At 51.9% G+C, this 22,500-nt stretch overlaps 1 protein-coding gene across 4 annotated transcripts in view; it reads left to right on the top strand.

The window, feature by feature from the left end:
* Col5a3 (collagen type V alpha 3 chain) overlaps positions 1–22,500 on the top strand; it is a 55,736-nt gene that overhangs the window by 22,094 nt on the left and 11,142 nt on the right. For all 4 annotated transcript variants that reach the window (XM_040729814.1, XM_040729812.1, XM_040729815.1 and 1 more), the window contains exons 28-45: positions 1,126–1,170; positions 1,348–1,401; positions 1,543–1,650; positions 3,138–3,191; positions 7,290–7,343; positions 14,861–14,905; positions 15,252–15,305; positions 15,431–15,475; positions 16,209–16,262; positions 16,378–16,431; positions 16,995–17,048; positions 17,168–17,275; positions 17,424–17,513; positions 17,888–17,941; positions 18,705–18,812; positions 19,584–19,691; positions 19,775–19,828; positions 20,417–20,470. In XM_040729814.1, coding sequence (XP_040585748.1) covers positions 1,126–1,170; positions 1,348–1,401; positions 1,543–1,650; positions 3,138–3,191; positions 7,290–7,343; positions 14,861–14,905; positions 15,252–15,305; positions 15,431–15,475; positions 16,209–16,262; positions 16,378–16,431; positions 16,995–17,048; positions 17,168–17,275; positions 17,424–17,513; positions 17,888–17,941; positions 18,705–18,812; positions 19,584–19,691; positions 19,775–19,828; positions 20,417–20,470 — 1,197 coding nt within the window. The remainder of the gene's footprint in view (positions 1–1,125; positions 1,171–1,347; positions 1,402–1,542; positions 1,651–3,137; positions 3,192–7,289; positions 7,344–14,860; positions 14,906–15,251; positions 15,306–15,430; positions 15,476–16,208; positions 16,263–16,377; positions 16,432–16,994; positions 17,049–17,167; positions 17,276–17,423; positions 17,514–17,887; positions 17,942–18,704; positions 18,813–19,583; positions 19,692–19,774; positions 19,829–20,416; positions 20,471–22,500) is intronic.

Below are 22,500 nucleotides of genomic sequence, written 5' to 3'. Positions count from 1 at the left end.
TCTTGGCCTACAGAGTGACTTCTAGGCCAGGTAAGGGAGGCTACTGTCCCCCAAAACAACACAAGGGTCCCTCTCTCGAGGGGCAGTGATGGCACACGCCTTTAATCCCAGCACTTGGGAGGCAGAGACAGGCAGATCTATTAGTGAGTTCGAGGCCAGCCTGGTCTACAGAGTGAGTTCCAGGACAGCCAAGGCTACACAGAGAAACCCTGTCTGGAAAAACAAAAACAAAACAAAAGAGTCCTCTTTAAAAAAAAAAAACAGAAAATAAACAAATGAGAGCTAGTATACTGATGGTTCTGTTTTATTGTTAGTACTTTTGTTCATCTTTTTCTTTGCTTAATTGATAAGTTGGACTTTATCATAGTCTGACGTGTGCATAGAAGAGAGCAACACAGATAAGAACTGGGTCTTATCCTTCAGGCAACCCCTGGGGGTTCCTAGTTTATTTTGCAGATTAAGGGAGGGACTGTGGCTGCAGCCTGTGTTGTATCTGAATCTAGACACTTTGTAGCCAAGGGAGGGGCTAGTGGCAGCCAAAAGCTTTCTTTCCTGTGGTCCAGTGAATTGCTGTGGGGCTGCAGAAAGCCCTGCTGTTTCCAAGCACATTGTTGTAGCAGCTCCAACTGCTAGTTCATTCTTCAGCTGAGCGCAGTCACATCTCAGCCAAGTGCAGTTTGTCAGGGCGCTACAGGCAGGAAGTCAGTCCAGGGCATGCACGGGATAGTCATGTTGTCACCAGGCACAACAGAGTCTCCTTGTGGCCAGCACAATGGGGGAAACTCTCCCCTGCTTTGGGAGCGAGGCTGGACTGTGGAATGTTCTTTCTGCTGCCAGAAGGAACTATGGACGCTGTGTCCTCAGGAAGTAGAAATGAATGGCACGGAGATTCTGCTCTCCCTGTTCCCCCTATGCATGTGAACTTGGGCGGGTGGTGGCTCCCAGGCATGCGGTGGGTGGGGGAAGCAGAGAAATGCACTGGAGGGCTCTGGGGAGACAGGACCATCTCCTTCATGGCTTCCCGCCACACACTTGCAACTGTCCTAACAATTTTAGGGTAAGGGAGGAATTCTAGAGCCTTCCTTAAACAGGGAAGGAGACTGAGAGCTCTTTTAAATTTTTTAGGGTACCTCTGGCAACCGGGGCCTCCAAGGAGAGAAAGGAGAAAGGGTGAGAAGGAAGGGTTCGATGGAGGGGAGGGGAGGGCAGGGCACCCTGGCTGTGGCCCCTCCCTGATGTCCTAACTTCTGACCTGTTTCTTCTTCATTCTTTCTCGTTCCCTCCCCCCTTCCCTCCCCTTTCTGCCTTCTTCTCACTTCTCCATCTCAATTTCTGTCTCTCCCCCAGGGAGAGGATGGCTTTCCTGGCTTCAAGGGTGATGAGGGACCAAAAGGCGACCGGGTAAGACCAGCTCTAGATGTGGGACTGTGGGGGTCTAGAGTGGTTTGGGGAAGACACAAGGGGGATGAGCTGGGGTTAATCAAACAGGATGGGCAGAGTAGGGAGGTCTGATGACTATTTCAATCCCCCTTTTTATTTCAGGGAAACCCAGGACTCCCAGGTCCCAGAGGAGAGGATGGTCCAGAAGGACAAAAGGGGCCTGAGGGACTGGCTGGGGATGAGGGTCCCCCAGGAGCAGCAGGAGAGAAGGTGATCAGATGGGGCTTACGTCATTCATTGTCCGTCTCTGCACCTTGCTGCTGCCCCACCTCCCAATACAGAGATGGAACCAGGGATTTTCACGTGGTAGAAAATAGTTGTACTGTCAAGCCGTGTCCCCTCCCCTCACTGGGGGATTCTAGACAGGGGCTCTACCACTGAGCCATACCCTAGCCCCTCACTGGGAGATTCTAGGCAGGGGCTCTACCACTGAGCCATACCCTAGCCCCTCACTGGGGGATTCTAGGCAGGGGCTCTACCACTGAGCCATACCCTAGCCCCTCACTGGGGGATTCTAGGCAGGGGGTCTACCACTGAGCCATACCCTAGCCCCTCACTGGGGGATTCTAGGCAGGGGCTCTACCACTGAGCCATACCCTAGCCCCTCACTGGGGGATTCTAGGCAGGGGCTCTACCACTGAGCCATACCCTAGCCCCTCACTGTATGATTCCAGACAGGGATGTAAGGGTGACCTAAGTCCCTGCCATATTTAATTTCTTTGCTGAGCATTGTAGAGTAATTCCTTGCACATACCTGTTTTTTACTCTTCACAGCTACTTTGTGTAATATACATTTTAAAAGATTTATTTTGGTTTTAGCAGATCAGGGTGGTGCATCCCTTTAATCCCAGCTCTGGTGGGTTGTGGTTGGGGCAAAGGCACATAGATCTCTATGACTTTGAGGGCAGCCATTGCCATGTCTACATAGTGAGGTTTTTTGTTTTTTTGTTTGTTTGTTTTCGAGACAGGGTTTCTCTGTATTGTTTTGGAGGCTGTCCTGGAACTCGCTCTATAGACCAGGCTGGCCTCGAACTCACAGAGATCCGCCTGCCTCTGCCTCCCAAGTGCTGGGATTAAAGGCGTGTGCCACCAACGCCCGGCCCTACATAATGAGTTTTAAGACAATCAGAGCTACACAGTGAGACACTCTCTCAAAAAAAGGAAATATATATATATATATATATGCATATATATGTGTGTGTGTGTGTGTGTGTGTGTGTGTTTAATTTTTTGAGACAGGATTTCACTGTGTAGTCCTGGCTGTCTTGGAACTCAGTTTGTGAACTAGACTGGTTTGAACTCACAGAGATCCACCTGCTTCTGCCTTCTGAGTGCTGTGATTAAAGGCGTGCACCACCACAGCCCAGCAAAAAAGGAAAAATTTATTTTTATTTTTAATTGTGTCTGCATGAGTCATTCACACATGAGTGCAGGTGGCTCCAGAAGCCATTCCCTGAACTAAGGTCACAGGTGGCCGTGAGCTCCCTGACGTGGGTGCTGAGCCATCTCTCCCTGTAGTCAACATTTATCCCCATCTTACAGATCTGGACGCTGGTTTGCACGGGTGACTGAGCTCCTCATAGGCACACCCTTCGTAGGAACTCAGTTTCTCATTCTGCTGTGCATCCATCTTGACCTTCCCCTCGAGCCTCTAGCTTGCAATGTCTGACCTTTGCCCTACTATGTTTTTTCTATAGGGCAAGCTTGGAGTGCCAGGTCTCCCAGGTTACCCAGGACGCCCAGGACCTAAGGTAAGAGGCCCCGACACTAGAGGTGGGCAGGGGAAATGTAGACAAGCGACTCCTATGGGCTCAGGCTGCAATCTGAGGGCTGAGGTCACTGAGAGTGTAAGTTAGGACCTGGGCATCATGGACTTGTTCTCAGATGATGACCTCCATGACCCTGAGTGAGGCTCTTCAACCCATTTTCTCGGCTGCTGAATAGAGGTGCATGTGGCGTCTGCCTTATTCACTTGGTGATTTAGAGGTGCATGTGGCGTCTGCCTTATTCACTTGGTGATTTAGAGGTGCATGTGGCGTCTGCCTTATTCACTTGGTGATTTTTGGGGTGGTTGTTTGGCTCATCAACCAGCCGGGTGTGTTAGACCGCTATCTATTGCTATAACAAAAACATATGAAGTTGGATACTTTATGAAGAAAAGAGGTGTGGTTAGCATAGTTTTGAAGACTAATAAATCAAAATCAGAGATCTCTACTGATTCCGCCCTAGGTAAAGTCCCGCCTTGGCTGAGTTACTCTGTTAGGGGATGATGTCATGGCGAAAGCAGGTACCAGTTAGAGGGATCCAAAGATGGGATGGCCACACTTGACGCTTGATAACCAGCTTCTCAAGACCAGAGAGACAGCTGTCAGCACAGTGCCTGCTTGCTGTGCAAACACAAAGCCCTGCATTTGAGTCCTGGCACCCATGTGAAAGCCGTGTGTGGTGGCACTGGGGTGGAGAGGAGGGCCCCTGGGGGTCAGCGGGCAGCCAGTCTAGCCAATGAGCAAGCTCCAGTTTTAGTGGGAGACTTTATCTCAAAGAGTTAAGGTGGAGAGGCTAAGGAGACAGATCAGTGGAGAGAGAGCTTGCTGCAGCAAGCATTCGAGTTCAGCTCCCACCATCTACTTACACATCCAGGCTGGAGACACGGCTCAGCAGTTGAAGGTCAGTCCTTGCTGCCCTTCCAGAGCTCAGTTTTCCACACCCATAGCTCACAACTGCCTATGACCTCAGTGCCAAGGGATATGACATAGTCTGTCTTCTCCTACACGACACACACACACACACACACACACACACACACACACACACACAGACACACACACTAAAGCAAAACTCTTTTAACTGGGAAGGAAAAAAGTCCAGGCAAGGCCTGGTGTGGCTGAAACAGGGGGATCACTGGTGCTGTCCACCAGCCTGACTCCATGCTCAGTGAGAGACCCTGTGAGGGAGAGGAACGGAGGAGGATGCAGGCACCCTGCTCTGGCCTCTGCTTGGACTCATGCTCATATACTGTCTTAGTTGGGGTTTCTATTGCTGTGAAGAGACACCATGACCACGGCAACTCTCATAAAGGAAACATTTGATCGAGGTGGCGCACTTACAGTTCCAGAGGTTCAGTCCATTATCACCGTGGAGGGGAGCATGGCAGCATGCAGGCAGAGGTGGCTGGCTGCATCTTGGCTTGCAGGCAACAGGAAGTTGATTGAAAATCACACTGAGTGAAGCTTGAGCAAAACAGGCCTCAGAGGTCACCCCCAACAAGCCCACTTCCCCTAACAGTGACACTCCCTTTGGAGGCCATTTTCTTTCAAGCTACCACAAATACCATCTGTGCACACCTTCACAAGCTCCCACACACGCACCCCACACACTAAGGTGGAGCACAGAGGAGTCTCCCAGCTTTGACTTCTCACTTCCACATACAAGTGTGCACACACAGGAACACACACACACCAAACTAAAATCCGCTTGGATAAGTAAGATGATTCAGTGACGAAGGTGCTGGCTTCCAAACCCCATGACCTGAGTTTGATCCCCAACACCCACTTGGAGGAAGGAGAGAACTGATTCCTGTAAGTTGTCTTTTGACTCCCACATGTGTGTGGTGGTACACATGCACCCAGAAAATAAATAAACATAATAAAAGTGTCTTAGTTTTACTGAGATAGAATCTCACTGTGTATAGACCAAACTGGTTTTTAACCCACAGAGATCCACCTGCCTCAACCTCCTGAGTGGTTATCATCAAAATGTTTTTTTAAAATACCTTTTCTAAATTGTTTTTGAGATTTTATTTATTTTTATTTTATGTGTATGGGCGTCTTGCCTGCATGTGTGTCTGTGCACCATAGATGCATGCAGCGTCTGTAGAGGCCAAAAGAGGAACTGGAGTTACAGGATGTTGTGGTTCTGACATGAGTAAATATAACACAGACCCAGGTCCTCTGGAAGAGCAGCCAATGCTCTTACCTGCTGAACCATCTTCCTAGGGGGTCTGACTAGGTGCCATGAGAACTCTTAACCTCTCCCTGCTAATCCTAAAGACATCCCAATACTCTGTGCCCTTGAAGGTGCCCAGCCAGGGGTGGGGAACACAAAGACACTGGAATCCTAACAGAGGAAGCTCACAGAAATGAGATCTGTCTAATCTTGAATTGATTATGACCTAACACAGTGCACTTATACAGAAATGAGGTTATGTAGGAACACATGTGCCAGTGTTGTGAGGGATAAGAGTGCGTGTGAGAGTGCTCTCAGTCGTGTGAGAGTGTGCTCTCAGTCTGAGCCACACCCCAGACTGCATCATGGGTGGTCGAGCGTGTCTGTTTATGTACAGTCACTTGAAGACACATGGAAGCAAATTTGAGTGCAGCATTCTCTTTTAAAAATTACATTTATGAGATGGTAGCACACACTTTTGATCCCAGCACTCAGGAGGCAGAGTCTCGTTGATCTTCGAGTCTGAGGCCAGCCTGGTCTGTAGAGTGAGTTCCTGGACAGCCAGGACTGTTACATAGAGAAACTATGTCTGGAAAAACAAACAAACAAACAAACTAACTAACTAACTAACAAACAAAAAACATTTATGGGCTAGCGTTTAAGGGCTCTTGGTGCCCTTGCAGAGAACCTGGATTCAGCTCCCAGCACCCACATGGTGACTAACTCCAGCTCGAGGGGACCCAGTGTCCCTTTCTGTTCCTTATAGGCACAGATAGGACAACTCACGGTCAGCTCTCCTTCCGCCCTGTGGGTGCTGCACATCGAATCTGAATTTGATGGCTAGCAAGAACCTTGGCCCACTGAGACATTTCACCAGAAACAGAATTCTTCCTGAGTTCCATGTTTGTCGTTTGGAGCTGACATGGTTGTGTTGACCACTGGAGACTAACTTTTTCAGACAAGGCGTATTTGGCTCACATAATCTTGAGTGGCCCTGTGACTTTCGGTTTCAGTGTCAGGATGAAGGTGACAGACAGGAGCCACTGACATCATGAACCAGGAGAGTGGGAGTAGAGGAGAGAGGCAGGGAGAGAAGGCAGGAGAGAGAGAAGGGGATGCAGAGAGACAGGGAGAGACCAAGTCACCCAACCCCACTCGTAGACAGACCCCTTATTAGCTAATGACCTCCCACAAATCCCCACCCCCTCTTGTGGGCCTTTGGGTTGCTTGGTTTGTGCGTGTGATTGTGTTCAGATGTGTGCTGGCCTCCACAGGTGCAGGTGGAAGCCGGAGGCTGATGGCCAGTGTCTTCTCCATCACGCCCACCTTGTATATTGAAGCAGGCTCCCTCACTTGACCGGAGCTCACTGATGCCAGTTGTCTGGCTAGCCAGCTTGTTCCTTAAGGGACTCCCTGCTTTTACCTCCTGAGTTTTGTTTTTTGCTGAGACAGGGTACCATGTAGCTCAGGCTGACCTTGAACTCCTGATCCTCCTGTTTCGTCTTCAATGCTGGGACCACAGCTAGGCAGGGGTTTTACTAGATGAAATGGGAGAGTGTGAGAGCGGGCCACCTGACATTCTCCTGTGGCTTCTCTGTGAGTTGGCATGTGCACCTGCACACATGGGCACACACATGTCACATACACGTGCACACAGAATTACAAGTGACGGCTTAGTGTAGACCTAAGAGAAAAGCGTTTGAGGTGAGAGAAGGGATGTGTGCAAAGGTTCTGGGGTGGGAACATGCGAATGCACCTGGGGAATGAGGAGGAGGGCAGTTGTGGGGTGAGGCGGGCAGGAGGGTGGAGGCTGCGGCTGGAGGCGATGACGCCGAAGGATGGGCCAGGGCTAACTCTGCCTCACGCTTACTATTCCCAATGTCACGTTTCATCCATCTGTGCAGGGATCTGTTGGATTTCCTGGACCCCTGGGACCCCTGGGGGAGAAGGGCAAAAGGGTGAGTTGTGATTTGGGGGTGCGGGGAGGGGCAGCCTGGCCCAAGGGCAGCGGCATTTGTACCCAGGAGGTGGCTGTGGGGACAGTTTGTGCTCGTTAGAGTAAGTTTTCCTGTCAGCCAAGGCATTCAAGTCACACCCACAGATGCTCCCAAAGACACTCCCCAGACGCTCCCCAGACACTCACAGACGCTCCACAGACTCTCCACAGACACTCACAGACGCTCCACAGACACTCCACAGACACTCCACAGACACTCACAGATGGTCCACAGACACTCACAGACGCTCCACAGACACTCCACAGACACTCCACAGACACTCACAGATGGTCCACAGATACTCCAAAGACGCTCCACAGACACTCCACAGACACTCCACAGACACTCACAGACGCTCCACAGACACTCCACAGACACTCCACAGACACAGACACTCCCAATGACACTCCACAGACGTTCCACAGACACTCCACAGACACTCTACAGACGCTCCACAGACACTCCCAAAGACACTCCACAGACACTTCACAGACACTCAGACACTCCATAGACGCTCCACAGACGCTCCACAGACACTCACAGACGCTCCACAGACACTCCACAGACACTCACAGACGCTCCACAGACACTCCACAGACACTCCACAGACACTCACAGACACTCCACAGACACTCCACAGACTCTCACAGACACTACACAGACACTCCACAGACACAGACACTCCACAGACACTCACAGATGCTCCACAGACACTCCACAGACACAGACACTCCACAGACTCTCACAGACACTCCACAGATACTCCACAGACACTCCACAGACACTCCACAGACACTCACAGACGCTCCACAGATACTCCACAGACATTCCCAAAGACACTCCACAGACACTCCACAGACACTCACAGACGCTCCACAGACACTCCCAAAGACACTCCACAGACACTTCACAGACACTCAGACACTCCATAGACGCTCCACAGACGCTCCACAGACACTCACAGACGCTCCACAGACACTCACAGACGCTCCACAGACGCTCCACAGACACTCCACAGATACTCACAGACACTCCACAGACACTCCACAGACACTCACAGACGCTCCACAGACACTCCACAGATACTCACAGACACTACACAGACACTCCACAGACACTCACAGACACTCCACAGACACTCCACAGACTCTCACAGACACTCCACAGACACTCCACAGACACAGACACTCCACAGACACTCCACAGACACTCCACAGACACTCACAGATGCTCCACAGACACTCCACAGACACAGACACTCCACAGACTCTCACAGACACTCCACAGATACTCCACAGACACTCCACAGACACTCACAGATGCTCCACAGATACTCCACAGACATTCCCAAAGACACTCCACAGACACTCCACAGACACTCACAGACGCTCCACAGACACTCCCAAAGACACTCCACAGACACTCCACAGACACTCACAGACACTCACAGATGCTCCACAGATACTCCACAGACACTCCACAGACACTCCACAGACACTCCCAAAGACACTCCACAGACACTCCACAGACACTCACAGATGCTCCACAGACGCTCCACAGACACTCCACAGACACTCCACAGACACTCCACAGACACAGACACTCCACAGACACTCCACAGACACTCCCAAAGACACTCCACAGACACAGACACTCCACAGACACTCCACAGACTCTCACAGACACTCCCAAAGACACTCCACAGACACTCTACAGACACAGACACTCCACAGACGCTCCACAGACGCTCCACAGACACTCACAGACACTCCCAATGACACTCCACAGACACTCCACAGACACAGACACTCCACAGACTCTCACAGACACTCCCAAAGACACTCCACAGACACAGACACTCCACAGACACTCCACAGACTCTCACAGACACTCCCAAAGACACTCCACAGACACTTCACAGACACTCAGACACTCCATAGACGCTTCACAGACACTCCACAGACACTCACAGACGCTCCACAGACACTCCACAGACACTCCACAGACACTCACAGACACTCCACAGACACTCCACAGATACTCACAGACACTCCACAGACACTCCACAGACACTCTACAGACGCTCCCAAAGACACTCCACAGACACTCCACAGACACTCCACACTCACAGACACTCCACAGACACTCTACAGACGCTCCTAAAGACACTCCACAGACACTCTACAGACACTCCACAGACTCTCACAGACGGTCCACAGATACTCCACAGACACTCACAGACACTCCCCAGACGCTCCACAGACACTCACAGATGCTCCACAGACACTCCACAGACACTCACAGACGCTCCACAGACGCTCCACAGACACTCACAGATGCTCCACAGACACTCCACAGACACTCCACAGACACAGACACTCCCAATGACACTCCACAGACGTTCCACAGACACTCCACAGACACTCTACAGACGCTCCACAGACACTCCCAAAGACACTCCACAGACACTTCACAGACACTCAGACACTCCATAGACGCTCCACAGACGCTCCACAGACACTCACAGACGCTCCACAGACACTCCACAGACACTCACAGACGCTCCACAGACGCTCCACAGACACTCCACAGATACTCACAGACACTCCACAGACACTCCACAGACACTCACAGACACTCCACAGACACTCCACAGACACTCACAGACACTCCACAGACGCTCCACAGACTCTCACAGACACTACACAGACACTCCACAGACACAGACACTCCACAGACACTCACAGATGCTCCACAGACACTCCACAGACACAGACACTCCACAGACTCTCACAGACACTCCACAGATACTCCACAGACACTCCACAGACACTCCACAGACACTCACAGACGCTCCACAGATACTCCACAGACATTCCCAAAGACACTCCACAGACACTCCACAGACACTCACAGACGCTCCACAGACACTCCCAAAGACACTCCACAGACACTTCACAGACACTCAGACACTCCATAGACGCTCCACAGACGCTCCACAGACACTCACAGACGCTCCACAGACACTCCACAGACACTCACAGACGCTCCACAGACGCTCCACAGACACTCCACAGATACTCACAGACACTCCACAGACACTCCACAGACACTCACAGACGCTCCACAGACACTCCACAGATACTCACAGACACTACACAGACACTCCACAGACACTCACAGACACTCCACAGACACTCCACAGACTCTCACAGACACTCCACAGACACTCCACAGACACAGACACTCCACAGACACTCCACAGACACTCCACAGACACTCACAGATGCTCCACAGACACTCCACAGACACAGACACTCCACAGACTCTCACAGACACTCCACAGATACTCCACAGACATTCCCAAAGACACTCCACAGACACTCCACAGACACTCACAGACGCTCCACAGACACTCCCAAAGACACTCCACAGACACTCCACAGACACTCACAGACACTCACAGATGCTCCACAGATACTCCACAGACACTCCACAGACACTCCACAGACACTCCCAAAGACACTCCACAGACACTCCACAGACACTCACAGATGCTCCACAGACGCTCCACAGACACTCCACAGACACTCCACAGACACTCCACAGACACAGACACTCCACAGACACTCCACAGACACTCCCAAAGACACTCCACAGACACAGACACTCCACAGACACTCCACAGACTCTCACAGACACTCCCAAAGACACTCCACAGACACTCTACAGACACAGACACTCCACAGACGCTCCACAGACGCTCCACAGACACTCACAGACACTCCCAATGACACTCCACAGACACTCCACAGACACAGACACTCCACAGACTCTCACAGACACTCCCAAAGACACTCCACAGACACAGACACTCCACAGACACTCCACAGACTCTCACAGACACTCCCAAAGACACTCCACAGACACTTCACAGACACTCAGACACTCCATAGACGCTTCACAGACACTCCACAGACACTCACAGACGCTCCACAGACACTCCACAGACACTCCACAGACACTCACAGACACTCCACAGATACTCACAGACACTCCACAGACACTCCACAGACACTCTACAGACGCTCCCAAAGACACTCCACAGACACTCCACAGACACTCCACACTCACAGACACTCCACAGACACTCTACAGACGCTCCCAAAGACACTCCACAGACACTCCACAGACACTCCACAGACACTCCACAGACTCTCACAGACACTCCACAGATACTCCACAGACATTCCCAAAGACACTCCACAGACACTCCACAGACACTCACAGACGCTCCACAGACACTCCCAAAGACACTCCACAGACACTCCACAGACACTCACAGACACTCACAGATGCTCCACAGATACTCCACAGACACTCCACAGACACTCCACAGACACTCCCAAAGACACTCCACAGACACTCCACAGACACTCACAGATGCTCCACAGACGCTCCACAGACACTCCACAGACACTCCACAGACACTCCACAGACACAGACACTCCACAGACACTCCACAGACACTCCCAAAGACACTCCACAGACACAGACACTCCACAGACACTCCACAGACTCTCACAGACACTCCCAAAGACACTCCACAGACACTCTACAGACACAGACACTCCACAGACGCTCCACAGACGCTCCACAGACACTCACAGACACTCCCAATGACACTCCACAGACACTCCACAGACACAGACACTCCACAGACACTCCACAGACTCTCACAGACACTCCCAAAGACACTCCACAGACACTCTACAGACACAGACACTCCACAGACGCTCCACAGACGCTCCACAGACACTCACAGACACTCCCAATGACACTCCACAGACACTCCACAGACACAGACACTCCACAGACTCTCACAGACACTCCCAAAGACACTCCACAGACACAGACACTCCACAGACACTCCACAGACTCTCACAGACACTCCCAAAGACACTCCACAGACACTCAGACACTCCATAGACGCTTCACAGACACTCCACAGACACTCACAGACGCTCCACAGACACTCCACAGACACTCCACAGACACTCACAGACACTCCACAGATACTCACAGACACTCCACAGACACTCCACAGACACTCTACAGACGCTCCCAAAGACACTCCACAGACACTCCACAGACACTCCACACTCACAGACACTCCACAGACACTCTACAGACGCTCCCAAAGACACTCCACAGACACTCCACAGACACTCCACAGACACTCCACAGACACTCACAGACACTCCATAGACGCTCCCAAAGACGCTCCACAGACACTCCACAGACATTCACAGACACTCCACAGACACTCACAGACACTCTACAGACGCTCCCAAAGACACTCCACAGACACTCCACAGACACCCACAGACACTTCCAAAGACACTCCACAGACACTTCACAGACACTCAGACACTCCAAAGACAATCCACAGACACTCCACACAGACACTCCACAGACACTCCACACAGACACTCCACAGACACTCCAAAGATGCTCCACAGACACTCCACAGAAACACAGATAATCCACAGACACTGACAGACACACAGACACTCCAAAGACAATCCACAGACACTCCACACAGACACTCCACAGACACAGACACTCCACAGACACTCCAAAGACACTCCACAGACACTCCACAGACGCTCCACAGACACACAGACACTCCAAAGACAATCCACAGACGCTCCACAGACACACAGACAATCCACAGACACTTTACAGACGCTCCACAGACACTCACAGACACTCCATAGACGCTCCACAGACACTCCACAGACACTTCACAGACGCTCCACAGACGCTCCACAGATGCTCCACAGACGCTCCACAGACGCTCCACAGACACTCCATAGACGCTCCACAGACACTCCACAGACACTCCACAGACGCTCCACAGATGCTCCACATACACACAGACGCTCCACAGACACTCACAGACACTCCATAGACACTCCACAGACGCTCCACATACACACAGACAATCCACAGACACACAGACAATCCACAGACACTTCACAGACGCTCCACAGACACTCACAGACACTCCATAGACACTCCACAGACGCTCCACAGACACTCACAGACACTCCACAGACACTCACAGACACTCCATAGACGCTCCACAGACGCTCCACAGACACTCACAGACACTCCATAGACACTCCACAGACGCTCCACATACACACAGACAATCCACAGACACACAGACAATCCACAGACACTTCACAGACGCTCCACAGACACTCCCATGGGCTAACCTGATCTAAACAATCCCTCATCCAGATTCTCTCCCTGGAAGGTTCTAGATTGCCCCAAGCTGAGAGTTCACACTAACCACCACAGGGCTGGAGAGACGGTCAGTTAAGAGCACTGGCTGCTCTCCCAGGCCAGAGTTTGGTTCTCAGTGCCCCAGTAGGCAGCTTAACATCATCTGTAGCTCTGGCTCCAGGGATCTAACTCCCTCTTCTAGACTCCGGAAACACCTGCACGTTCATGTACCAACCACACACAGACACACACAAATAAAAATAAATCTTACAAAAAGAAAACCCACCTGATAGCTCTGTCCCTTGTCAATTGGACACACTAACACAGCAACTTAAAGCCATAGCCTCCCACTTCCTGCCCCGAGTCTTGCGCTTCTTTCTGAATGTAAAATACAACCTAACTTGCAAAACCTTGTGGTCTTTCCTTCAAACTGCCAATGCTTTAAAAGCCAAATACAAGCCGGGCGATGGTGGTGCACGCCTTTAATCCCACTCTCAGGGGGTAGAGGCAGGCCTGCGAGTTCGAGGCCAGCCTGGTCTACGGAGTGAGTTCCAGGACAGTCAGAGCTGTTACAAAGAGAAACCCTGTCTCGACCCTCTCTCCCACAAAATAAACCCAAACCAAAAAAAAGCTAAATACAAAAACAAATTACAATGCCATAGAAATAATTCCTGTCCTACAAGGGAGACTAGAGGCATGGTGAGGAAGGAAATACTGGACCAAAGCATGATGGAAACCAGCAGGGACCAGATTCTGTAGCTCCGTGTCTGGTGTCTGCCGCTTCCGGTTAAAGGTCTTAGGGCTCCACCCCTGCAGTGTTGTTGCCTACAGCATGTATCTCCCCTTTGGGCTCACTTCCTGCACGCAGTTTCCCTTTGCAGATATCCTTGTGTCCTGACACCCCATCCGTGAACACACGTGTACTGCGTTTCTGACATCTGTGAACACACATGTACTGCGTTTCTGACATCTGTGAACACACATGTACTGCATTTCTGACATCTGTGAACACACGTGTACTGCGTTTCTGACATCTGTGAACACACATGTACTGCGTTTCTGACATCTGTGAACACACGTGTACTGCGTTTCTGACACCCCATCCGTAAACACATGTGTACTGCGTTTCTCATGAAGCACGAGGCAGCTCTAATTCTCGCCTTCTGTTTTGACCTGCTTTCCAGGGCAAAGCAGGGCAGCCAGGGGAGGAAGGAGAGCGTGGTGTGCCGGTAAGGAAAGGATTCCTGCTCTGCACAGGGGGGCGGGTCTGAGGGAAGATGGGTGTGGAAGATAAGTGGGTAGGGAAGGGCTGGGTCCTGTCCCTGTCCCTGGTGGAGCTGGAGGGGTTCTGGGAGGGGTTCTGGGAGGGGCTCTGGGAGGGGTTCTGGGAGGGGCTCTGGAAGGGGCTCTGGGAGGGGCTCTGGGAGGGGTTCTGGGAGGGGTTCTGGGAGGGGCTCTGGGAGGGGCTCTGGGAGGGGTTCTGGAGGAAGGGACCTGTGTGGTGTCTTCTCCCGGGCCACACCTTCTCACGTCTCTCCTTTCCTTTTTTCTTTTTAAAAATGTCTTTCTATGCAGGGCTCTCGAGGAGACCGGGGACAGCCAGGGGCCACAGGCCAGCCTGGTCCCAAGGTATGGGAGTGAGTGGGGGCCAGGGATGACCAAGGGCCCTTAGTCTATCTCAGGCTACCTCAGTTTCCCGCCCAGTCCTCCCAGTGAGTGTGTTGTGGGCTTGAAGCTCGTTTCTTCTGTTCTAGGGTGATGTGGGCCAAGATGGGTCTCCTGGGGTCCCTGGAGAAAAGGTGAGTGTGTGTGTGTGTGTGTGTGTGTGAGAGAGAGAGAGAGAGAGAGAGAGAGAGAGAGAGAGAGAGAGAGAGAGAGAGAGAGAGAGAGAGAGAGATTCTGAGCAGTGTATGAGTGTGTCTGTGAATGAGTTCAGCCTCTAAGGCCAGAGATCTATGAGTTCAATTCCCAGTTGTGCTACTTGCCTGCTGTGTGACCTTGGGCAAGTTGCTTAGCTTCTCTTTGCTTCAGTTTCCTCTTTTACAAAGTAGGGTGACCGCCGGGCGTTGGTGGCGCACGCCTTTAATCCCAGCACTTGGGAGGCAGAGGCAGGCGGATCTCTGTGAGTTCGAGGCCAGCCTGGTCTACAGAGTGAGTTCCAGGACAGCCTCCAAAGCCACAGAGAAACCCTGTCTCGAAAAACCAAAAAAAAAACAAAACAAAAAACAAAGTAGGGTGACTACGGCCCCCACCTCAATGGGCTGCAGTGGTGAAGATGGACTGCTTTAAAAGCAGATGTTTGTGAGAACGTGGAGGTCAGAGGACAGCTGGAAGGAGTTGGTCTCTCCATCCACCTGTGGGATCTGGGGATGGAGCGCAGGTCACAGGCTTTATCTGAGTAAATATGAGCACCTTTACCCACAGCCCACTGAGCTGTAACACGGCCCTGTACTGGATTTTAAGTCATATTTTGTGGACTTAAATGCAAGACACTCAGGAGAGATGAGGTAATGAATTTTGCTTCCATTTCAGGGTCTCCCCGGTCTACAAGGTCCTCCAGGATTCCCCGGACCAAAGGGTCCCCCAGTGAGTGATGTCACCCTGCCTCTGAGTCAGTGGGGAGGGGCACAAGGTGGCGTGGCTCTAACTCTGTCTTCAAAATGAAGCTCTGAATCTTCATCCCTTGTCCTTTGCTCCCCAGGGCCCTCAGGGGAAAGATGGGGTACCTGGGCATCCTGGACAAAGAGGAGAATTGGTGAGTGACCCTTGACCTCTGACTCCCGACTGTGTTGGGCCTTGCGTGTGCAGGGGAGCATGTGCCTGTAGATGTGGAGACCAGAAAGGACGCTGGGTATCTTCCTCTGTCTCTCTGCATCTTACCTTTCAGGGCTGAGCCTGAAGCTTGCCTTTTTGGCTAGGCTGGCTGGCCAAGAATTCCCAAGACCCACCACCTGTCTGCTCTCTGCAGTGCTGGGGTTACAGGCATGGGAGCTTTTAACACGGGTGCTGGGATTCGAGCTCTGGTTCTCTTGCTTGAACAGCAGACGCTCTCACTCACTCAGCCATCACCGGGTTCCCACCTTAGTTTGTGACACAGGGCCTCTCACTGGAACATGGGGTTTGCTGATTAGGGAAGCCTAACTTTCCAGTGGGCCCCAGGGACGCTGGCCTCCACCTCTCTGCCACTGGGACGAGGCATGGGTCACAGCACACCCAGCTCTCCGCATGGATGCACAGGGCATTTTACACACTGAGCCTGGGCCCCTGGGCTCCCATTTTCTTCTTCCCATCTGACACCCCTTTCTGTCTCTCTCCTAGGGCTTCCAAGGTCAGACAGGCCCCCCTGGACCAGCTGGTGTTCTTGGTCCTCAGGTCAGACTGGGCCCCAACAGCCTTTTTCCATATTTTCATCACCCGAGAACACTTGGAGCTGGAGGTCTGACGTACTCCCCACCCCCAGGCTGTTCAAGATGTCTTATGCTTGTTTCCAGGGGAAGGTAGGGGACGTGGGGCCTCTGGGTGAGAGGGGTCCTCCAGGGCCCCCTGGGCCTCCTGGTGAACAAGGTCTTCCAGGCATAGAAGGCAAAGAAGGCGCCAAGGTAAGATCTCGCCCCAAAGTCATCACCCAAAGCATGGGCCTCACAATGTGGGGGGAACAGCTGGAAATTAGCCACCTGGGAAGGGGCTCAGAGTCTGGGGGAGACATGCCATTTCTGAGTCTAACTTCCTTTCCTTGGCTCCCTGCAGGGTGAACTAGGACCCCTGGGATCCCCCGGGAAGGAGGGGCCCCCTGGGCCCATGGGCTTTCCTGGCTCCCAAGGAGCCCCTGGCGACCCAGTGAGTATCTTTGGAGAGTCCACTGGAGTGTGGTGCTGAGGGGCAGAGAGGAGGAGGTTCTTCCATGGATGGCAAACTGGGAGGCGGCCTGGGTAAAGAGATGTTAATGGCTGCTGAGGAGGATACAGCTCAGCAGGTGAAGAGGCTGGCTGCCAGCCCGATGACCTGAGTTTGGTCCCCAGGACCCACATGACAGAAGGAGAGAACTAACTCTCGCTAACTGTCCTCTGACCTTGACACGTGTGCCGTGGCAGGTGTGAGCACACACACTCACACAGATATGGTAGTAGAGAGATCTGCAGAACTCTAGGAATGGTGAAGGCAAGTCCTTGGGGTCCCCAGGAGGTTTTCTGACTGGTCATTTATTCCCTCAGGGGCCCGTTGGTTTGAAGGGAGACAAGGGTCCCCCCGGTCCTGTTGGGGCCAATGTAAGTATAAGCGCTGGCTGTGGGGAGAGGGTTGGAGAGGGCTGTGTCTTCAGAACTTGAGGTTCTCAGGGTAGAGCTTGTGCTTTAGGGGAATGTGGGCCTGGAGCACACACACACACACACACACACACACACACACACACACACACACACACGGAAAAAGAAAAATGTTATATGGCTGCGTGTGGTAGTGCAGGACTGTCCCCTGGCACGTGGGAAGCTGAGGTAATGGGATTGTGAATTTGGGGCTAGTCTGGTCTAGTTACTAGGGCCCTGTTGAAGGGAAGGGAAGGAAGGGAGGGTAGGAAGGAAGTACGGAAAGGGAGAAGAAATAAGAGGGGAGAAGAGAGAGAAAGGAAAGGGAGAGAAATGGGAAAAAGAGTAGAGTACATGTTGGGAAGAGTTTTAAACAGGCTGGTTGTGGGAGGCATCCCCGAGAGGTCATATCTGAGCCGGGACCTGGAGGAGATGAGCATGCAGTCCTGTGGATCCCTGGGGGAGCACGGCAAAGAGTCCGGACCGTGCTCCATGGGCTTGAGGAACAGCAAGGTCTGTGTAGCTGGGGCTGACAGAGTGAGGTGGTGAGGGCAATTCATGCAGGGCTTCATGGGCCTCAAGATATGGAAGGTGGGAGCCACTGAGTTTTGTGGAGAGGACCGTTCCCTGTGTGCTCAGAAGTGCCCTCTGGCTGTGTGTAAGACATGACACTGGTGCCAAAAGCCCTGTTCTTTTAATCATTCCTGGCCCTCCTTCCCTTTTCCAGGGCTCCCCAGGTGAACGTGGTCCTGTAGGCCCTTCTGGTGGCATTGGGCTTCCTGGACAGAGTGGTGGGCAAGGCCCTGTTGGTCCTGCTGGTGAGAAGGGGTCCCCGGTAAGTGTCTGCTGGGTGCCTTTTGCTGGGGAGATTTGAGCAAGCGTTTACTCACTCCAGATAGGACATCAACAACTGGCCAATGAACTTCTGTTTTTGTGGGCTGGAGAGAGGACGACTCAGTGGGTAAGAGCATCTACTGCTCTTGCAGAGGACCTGAGCTCCGTTGCTAGCTTCCACATTGGTGGGTACACATCCTCATGTAACTCCAGCTCCAGGTGACCTGTCACCCTCTTCTGGCCTCCGTGGGCAATTGAGCTCATTTGCACATACCTACCCATTTGCATACACATACATATATACATAATTAAGTATAAAATAAAACTAAAAAAATTCTTAAAATAATTTTGCTCAAGTCCATCTTAGTGAAGCTGTGAGTTTATTGGGATTACTTACAGGAGCTTGGGTGAGGAATGACTTACAAAACATGGCCGACTCAAAGGTAGCTGCATTACTGAATGGCCATCCCAGTCTGGCTCATGGCTCAGAAGAGCTACATCCCTGGAGCTCCCTGTGCAACTTTCAGGCAGCTTGACAGGCCAAACTCTCCCTGACAGTTGTTAACTGCTCCTACAGCCTTGAGGAGGTGGGGGGGGGGCTGGTGAATCCTGTAAGTTTCAGGGACTTTCTGAGACTTGTGGGTTGTTTGCATCCCAAGACTTAAGGAGCTATCTTCAGGATGGATAGTTCTAATGTTAAAGAAATTGCTATATGGATGTCTTCCCCTGTGTCCCCTGCTCCTAACTTCTCTCCTTCATCTTCTTCCATCAGGGAGAACGGGGTGCCCCTGGTCCCACTGGCAAAGATGGTATACCAGGGCTGCCAGGGCTTCAGGGACCCCCTGGAGCTGCAGGGCCTTCTGGTGAGGAAGGAGACAAGGTGAGGGCACTAGGGAGAGGGGCTGTCCAGGGAGAGGGGGGTGTGTTGGGGGCTGGACTCCTCCTCATGCGTTTGTCCTACAGGGGGAAGTAGGGATGCCCGGTCACAAGGGAAGCAAAGGGGATAAAGGAGATGCGGTGAGTGGGGACCCCGGGGAGGGTGTGCTCCTGGAAGGAGATATGGGGTGGCTGGGGCTCTCTGCTTCCCTCAGCCGAGTTTTGGCACCTAGCTCACTGGAGCTGAAGGTCCAGAGGTCCCCGTCTGAGCGCTGTTTGAGCCCTGAGAACACAGGAGACTAAGAAAGACCTCTCTAGGGATGGGGCCATGGCTCATGGCATTGCCACTAAACCCCATGACCTGCCTTCTACCCCCAGGACCTTCGTGGTGGAAGAAAACAATTGGCTATCATAGGCTGCCATACACACGCACGCATGCACACATAGAAAACACACAAATAAAATAAAAATTTAGAGAAAGGCCCCTCTAGACCTCAAAATCCCCCATTCCTCTGTGGTAAGAGTCTGCAGGGTCTGGAGCCAGCAGCTCCTCCCCCAGAACCTCAGCTCCACACCTACTCCCAGCAATGACAGGTTCCACTCCATCCCAGGGGAGGTCTGTGTAACCCAGGCTGGCCAAAGACTTGCTATGTGGCTGAGTGCTGGGATCACAGGCATGACCGCCACGCTCAGCTCTAATAGGATTTTCTATTTTGTTTCCCACTTCAGGGCCCACCCGGACCAACAGGGATAAGGGGTCCAGCAGGCCATCCAGGCCTCCCGGTGAGTGCCCTCAGATTGGTGACTCTGCCCTGGGTCCCTCAAGTGAAGACAGTATCCCACTCTTCTGAATAAAATCCCAGCATCCTTGCTTAACCTTGGTCTCCCTTCAGTGCCAACACCCATGGTGAACTCAACTCAGCCCATACTCTCTGCTTTCTGCATTAATCTTCATCCAAATCAAATGCCCAGCTTAGCCCTGTATCCCCACTCCAATGCCGCCGGCCTCACATGGGAACTTGAACTTTGAATTAGATCCCAGCCTCGCCTTAGTTAATTTTCTGTTACTGTTACAAAATCACTGAGGCTAAATGGTTTATTTAGGTGACTGGAGGCTGGGAAATCCCTAACAGTGGTGCTGGCATCTGGCCAGGGTCTTCTTGCTTTATCTCAACATAGTGTGCTATTAGCAAGTATGTGAACTTGGGTCTTTCCTTCATCTTCTTATAAAGCCACTGCTACACCACTGTGGGGCCCCACACTCATGACTGCATCTGATCCTGAGTACTTTTATAAGGCCCTACCTCCATCAGTTAGGGTGTCCATTGCAGTGAAGAGACACCATGACACAGCAACTCTTTTGTTGTTGTTGTTGTTTTTTCCAGACAGGGTTTCTCTGTGGCTTTGAGGCTGTCCTGGAACTCTCTCTTGTAGACCAGGCTGGCCTCAAACTCACAGAGATCTGCCTGCCTCTGCCTCCCGAGTGTTGGGATTAAAGGTGTGCGCCACCAATGCCCGGCTGACGGCAACTCTTTTTTTTTTTTTTTTTTTTTGGTTTTTACGAGACAGGGTTTCTCTGTATTGTTTTGGAGGCTGTCGGTCCAGCCCGGCCTCGAACTCACAGAGATCCGCCTGCCTTTGCCTCCCGAGTGCTGGGATTAAAGGCGTGCGCCACCACCACCCGGCTGACAGCAACTCTTATAAAGGAAACGTTTAATTAGGGCTGGTTTACAAGTCAGAGGTGTAGTCTGTTATCATCATGGCCGGAAGCATAGTTACGCGCAGGCAGACGAGGTGCTGGAGAGTAGCTGAGAGCTCTACATCTGGGTCTGCAGGCAGCAGGAGGAGACTGAGATATACTGAGATGCATAGCCCACCAACTAGTGACACTTCCTCCAGTAAGATCGCAAGTACTCCAACAAGGCTGCACCTCCTAATAGTGCCACTCCCTGTGGGCCTACGGGGACCATTTTTATTCAAATCATCACAACATATGAACTTGGAAGGAGGCTGGGGATGTGGTTTAGTTGGCGGAGATCATGTACAAAGTCTTATGCCATAGCAGAAAGATCATGAGTTCAAGGTCATTCTCAGCTACAAAGTGACTTTGATGTCAGCCTGGGCTCCCTGACAGCCTGTCTCAAAACAACATAGGAATTCTGGGATCAAGGTTCTAACACAACAACTTTGGGTTTTGTTCAGTAGGCTGATCCAAATCTTTCCCGGAGGCCCTGATACGTGGAGAAAGCATAGTTCCTCCTCTAAATGAGGAATGTGGTGGGCAGAGCCAGCAGTGGCCTGGGACCAAGGCCTTGGGGGAACTGCGGCTTCAGATCCTAAGCACCCAACTCTTCCCACCCTAAGGGCTGCGGTCATCAGGCCCAAGGCTGCTGTTGAAAGACTCCCCTGAGAAACCCTGTGCCCCTGTGCAGCAGTGACTGATGGGCTTCTTCTGACCTTGTTCCGTTGTACGATAGCTTTCTGCCGATCTTGTCCCATTTCGCCTTTCAGAAAAAACCAAACCAAAACAAAAGTGTACATATGATGCTGTGTTTGTTTTTCAGGGGGGCATTTTTTTCCAGACAGATTTTCTCTGTGTGACAGCCCTGGCTGTCCTGGAACTCTCTCTGTAGACCAGGCTGGCCTCAAACTCACAGAGCTCCATCTGTCTCTGCCTCCCTAGTGCTGGCATTAAAGGTGTGCGCCTCCACCCCGCTGATGTTGTATTTCCTAATAAGTTTGCTTAGCATAAGACAGCTTGTGCAAGACCCCGACCCTAGCTCTCTGTTTTCTTTGTCTTCTTATCTCCTGGA

The sequence above is a fragment of the Mesocricetus auratus genome, unplaced genomic scaffold, assembly GCF_017639785.1.
Source record: "Mesocricetus auratus isolate SY011 unplaced genomic scaffold, BCM_Maur_2.0 Super-Scaffold_100022, whole genome shotgun sequence".
NCBI classification, from domain to species: Eukaryota; Metazoa; Chordata; class Mammalia; order Rodentia; family Cricetidae; genus Mesocricetus; species Mesocricetus auratus.
The sequence above is the reverse complement of the archived record's forward strand: the minus strand, read 5'-3'. Positions and strand labels throughout refer to the sequence as shown.